This window comes from Neocloeon triangulifer, unplaced genomic scaffold (genome assembly GCF_031216515.1).
Source record: "Neocloeon triangulifer isolate White Clay Creek 2 clone unplaced genomic scaffold, ASM3121651v1 ptg000011l, whole genome shotgun sequence".
Taxonomy (NCBI): Eukaryota; Metazoa; Arthropoda; class Insecta; order Ephemeroptera; family Baetidae; genus Neocloeon; species Neocloeon triangulifer.
In genome coordinates, this window is record NW_026775553.1 from 1,384,485 (window position 1) to 1,389,437 (window position 4,953).

Below are 4,953 nucleotides of genomic sequence, written 5' to 3' on the forward strand. Positions count from 1 at the left end.
TTTGACGCAAATTTCAAGAATTCTGCCAATTATTTTAAAATTTCTTAAAATTGCAAGAAAGTAATCTAATTAAGTTTTATAGATCCTAATAACGCCATATTTTTGTTAAGAAAAATTATTTTCTTTGTAATTTAGTGAGATTTTACCATAAATGAAATAATTTTTATTATGTTTGTCAGAGAGGAGCAAGTGTTTTTTTTTTAGTTCTAAAACTATAATTGCTTTTATGCATTTTAAAATTTTGCAATACTGCAACTATTTTCAAGTTTGACAATTTATTTTATAATGAAAAGGTATTGACAAAAAAATGATAGTTTTTGTTCACCGCACTATTTTATTTCTGCGAGAGAAAAAACATTAAATTATAATGTGAAAAAGAATTCCCAAATAATTTTTGTTTTAGAAAAAGCACAAGTCGTCATCAACATATTTAGTTAAGCTGGCACGTTGGCATTGGCTTCTAGAATTTTGCGCAAACAAACGCCTAAAAGGTAGTGTCTCACGGCTAAACCTTGAGGTCCAAAAGAAGTAGGCAGTTCATGGGTGACCGAGTCCAAACAAACGGCAAGAAGGTATTGAAGTAGACCCTGTTGCGGCAGCGGGGATCCAGGAGGGAGAGAATGAGGAGCCGAGTCGAATTGTTGCAATTGTTGGGTCGGGAACCTGTTGGGAGGATTTGGTGGATATTGTGGAGGCTGAGGCAGTTGCTGGATGAAGGTTTGAACGATCCACGAGGACGGATTGGAAATGGGGCCTGGAAGTTCAGGATTCGCTTGTCCCTGTCCCGGCGCCGCATCATTCATCAATGCAAGCCACGGTGAAGATTGACTGGCGGACACAGTTTCTTTTTAGTAAACAAGAAAAATTTAGAAGGAGAGAAAAACTCAAAATAGGTTTTGCTCCGGCAGGTGAATCTCAATTTTAGCATAATATAAGCAGTACTCCATATCTTTTAACATCTTGCGTGGAGAAACATTTTTTAAATAAATTAAAAGGGATAATTAATTTAATATTTTTAGTATTACCTTGAAAAAATGAAATTCCATAGTCTGCCTGGTGGTGGTGATGGATCATAAAATATATTTGGATAGCCTGAATTTCGTCTCACGGCTGGAAAAATTGAAATATATCGATTAATTAAGGAAGTCCAAAACGGAAATGCAGAAGCCAAAAAATTAAAGAATCTGAAAGATCTGATATTTTTTTTTACCTATTTCAAAGTAAACAAAATTTCACGCCTGACATCACAATCAGGATAGACGAATTAGAACTCTTAATTTTTGACTGATTCTCGCTGAGTCTCAGTTTTCTATGCCAAGAGCAATTGAACGTCAGAGGACAATCAAAATCAAAATAAGTGCACAAAAAGAACATGATAGTCGTAGTGCTTTTAAAGTTTGAAAAAAAAATAACAATAATAAAATTAAGAATGAAATTGGAAATTTAAAATGCGCGAAACAAAAATGATTGAAATTAACAAAAATTAATAAGTTGAAAAAATTAAAATATTAACTTCTCTGCTTGCCGTCAGTTTCTTCGAAATCAACGGCTGCGGCTGCAGCCACGAGCACAACGAACAACACCAACTTGAGCATGTCGATCAATGATTGTGAATCCTCCGCGCGTCCACCATTATTTATAAGGCCAAGATCAGGTGGACACAAGGTCGTTTCGCTCGTCTATTGGCGAATTTTGATAAATCAGCCCTTTTAATTTGTACACCTTTCGCCACTTTAAAGGAAATGGCCTCATCAATTGTAACATCTTTTTGCTAGAAAAGAAGAGTGCCTCATTTTTAATTCCTCGATTTGGGCGTCTCCCTCTTTTGTTGCTATGAATAACTCTCTTTTTATAAAGTTTCGGTGTACTTAGATCTGTGAGCAAAAGTAAATTTTAGCAGGAAAGTACTAAAAAAGAGGAAATGTTTGCCCAGTGATATCTGAGTTTAGCCAACTTGATGAACATTAATTGCTAACCCCTATTTACGTAAAATAACGACACAGTATCACCTATTTTGAGATATTTCTGCTTTCGTCACATATATTTAAGTTTGTACCTCTAATATTCACTTAAAAAGTTGGTATGAATTTAAAAAATCTTTGGATTAAAACAGCCCACTTTTAAAATTGATAAAATATAACCACCAATTTGCTTCCCTATTTCAGCTCAAAATACATCCTAAATAACTATTTCCCGCCGCAAATCTCCCATTTTTTCTACTGCAAATCAACAAATTAAAGAGAGACTAACCAATTATATTAAACATTTGCTTAAAAGTGTAATTTAAGAACAAAAAGGAATGTTTCGTTAAAATGTAATAGCTACTTTTTGGTTGCTGACAATGATTTGAATACTCAAGTTGCATTTTTAATAGATTGATAATTTCAGGAATGAAACTAATTCAAAATGAATATAAAATTGAAGCAAAAGCGGATAATTTATTTTCTCTTAGGGACCCAAAATACACGAAAGATTATAAAACGACGAGTGCTAATAAAAGGGATGGATTAAAAATGGGGCACTCTTCTTTTCTAGCAAAAAGATGTTATAATTAATGAGGCCATTTCCTTTAAAGTGGCAAAAGATGTACAAATTAATAGGGCTGATTTATCAAAATTCGCCAATAGACGAGCAAACGACCTTGTGTCCACCTGATCTTTGCCTTATAAATAGTGGTGGACGCGCGGAGGATTCACAATCATTGATCGACATGCTCAAGTTGGTGCTGTTCGTGGTGCTCGTGGCTGCAGCCGCAGCCGACGAATTCGAAGAAACCGGCGGCAAACAGACAAGTCAGTATTCTTTCAACTTATTAATTTTTCGTGAAATTCGCTAATTTCAACCATTTTTCTCTCGGAAATTTTCAAGTCCAATCTCGGTCTTTTAATTTGTTTATTTTATATATTGTGAAAGCAGTCAAAATTGCATAAACTGCGCCCTTTTTAAAATAAGAAAATAGAATAATTCAAACTCACAATTAGAGAGGAAGCTTAGGTCTAATTCTGTGAGGCTGAAATACTGCTTTATTTTATAAAATTTCTAACTCTGCTTTCTGAATCCGATTTTAATTGATAAAATCTATGATTTTTTCCAGCCGTCGTGAGACAGATTCCTAGTGAACCCTCCATCCCGAAACCTCCGATGTATCCAGGTTCTGCTCAAGGGACCCAGCAGGTTTTCAGACCCTACGGTGCAGGGTACAATTCAATTTCATCATTCCTCTCACGGTAATGCTACAAATAATATTTATCCCTCATCAACAAAAAACATGTTGCCTTTTTATGCAATTTTTTTTTTAAATTATGGATTGAGCGATTAAATGTTTGTTTGGATCAAAAATTGAGCAAGGGAAAAGAAAATACCAGTAAACGTACCTCTTTGTTAAAGACTGATGCAAATTTATTAACCTTTTCTATGTTCAAATTAAGGTTCTACTTTTGGAATTATCTTTAATTCATATATTTGAGCAGATGACAATTACAAAATAATCTATTTATTTCAACTCTTTTAAACTTATTCAAACATAAAATCAACTCTGTGCTGCAGGCCCAACATTCAGCCAGCAGTACCTGCTCCTTCACGGTGGCCTGCGGGAGTTTTGGAACAAAAATTTCCTGACCAAAACGACGTTTCGGATATTTTGGGTACCCTTGCAAGCATTCCTTTTGGATTCCGTCTTCCAGAATATCACACCGAGAGCAGTTATTACAAACCTAGGCCTCAATATCCGTTCCATCAATTCGACTCGGCACCTCAACAGTCTTATTGTCCTCCTGCAGCTCCAGTGGGGTTATCCTTGAAGCAGCAACAGGATTTGCTCAATCTTCTCACTTATTTGTTAAGTAATCAAAACTCTAAACTCCCATTTTAACATAAAAAATATCTCTTGCTGACGACTTGTGCTTATTCTAACGGCTAAAATGTTTTAGTTTCATTAATAATGGTACAAACAATATTTCGCATTTGGCTTTTTCAAGAATGTAATTTGTGTTTCCCTAAACATGTTTGTTTCAAGAAATAAAATTGTGCAGTGAACAAAAAAAAAAAATTATTGGATTTTCTCTCCGTATACCCTTATCATTGAAAAATTAATCTTAAAAAACTTGGAAACCTGAACGTTGCTCTTTGTCACCTGAATTGCCCCAATTAGAATTTTTGATAGTTAATGAAATTACTTGGAATTCAACCAATATTTATAAAATATAACTTCAAAATTTAATTTAATTTTCTAAATAAAACTTTTCAAGAAAAACGTAGAAAATTCTTTTGGTTTACCAAATATTTTTCTTTATTATTTTGTATACAGATGGCAAACAATGATTCTTTTTTATTCAAAAACCTTTTAAAATTTGGTAATTTGATTTTGACTCAAATTTTCATTAAATTTAGCCGTCAAGAAGAGAAATGGTTGTTTGAAATTCCCTATTCCACCTTTACACATAATTTAGTTTCTTCAAGCCAAAGGAAAACAGAGACGCGTGTTTGCATATATAATATTCAAACAGGTGCTGCTGTGTGTGTGTGTCTATTTCTGGGGGCGAAAATCAATGTGTGCGCCGCTAATGAGTAAACTTGGCGGAAACTTTCAGATCAAATATGTCTGTCAAAGTGGCAGCTCGCGGAAAACCCTTCAATACCGACAGTCAGACGCAGAAATGCGCCGAAATCGGCGGCCGGGCAGTAACACAGATGCTGCGCCGCACGACAGCGTAAACACACACAGATTTATCCTCGAGGCGTAATTAATTAGCTGAGCCTGCAAAGTCAACTTGCGCCGAATGAAATCGATCTTACAAGGTGGTGAGAGACGTAGCTGTGCCGCCGGATACAAATTAATTTTTGCCCACCCACTAAGTATACAAGTTCGATCCAAGGTGAAGTAAGCGCCGCGGATTAAATACATGCTCGGATTCCAGAACCAACCGCGTCTGTCTCTCTTTAAAAGTGGAGCGG

At 35.3% G+C, this 4,953-nt stretch overlaps 1 protein-coding gene and 1 long non-coding RNA gene across 2 annotated transcripts; one reads left to right on the top strand and one right to left on the bottom strand.

Moving 5' to 3' along the window:
* Nucleotides 1-328: 328 nt before the first annotated feature.
* LOC132195843 (uncharacterized) lies at nt 329-1,594 on the bottom strand. Its single transcript, XR_009441695.1, has 3 exons — nt 1,514-1,594; nt 1,026-1,110; nt 329-828 (listed from the first exon to the last, which is right to left on the bottom strand). It is a non-coding gene; the product is annotated as an uncharacterized LOC132195843 (long non-coding RNA).
* Nucleotides 1,595-2,710: 1,116 nt separating this feature from the next.
* Nucleotides 2,711-4,030, top strand: LOC132195842 (uncharacterized). The gene is made up of 3 exons (XM_059618090.1): nt 2,711-2,792; nt 3,095-3,227; nt 3,547-4,030. The coding sequence occupies exons 1-3, from the start codon at nt 2,711-2,713 to the stop codon at nt 3,869-3,871; spliced, it is 540 nt and encodes a 179-aa protein (XP_059474073.1). The 3' UTR covers nt 3,872-4,030.
* Nucleotides 4,031-4,953: the final 923 nt, after the last annotated feature.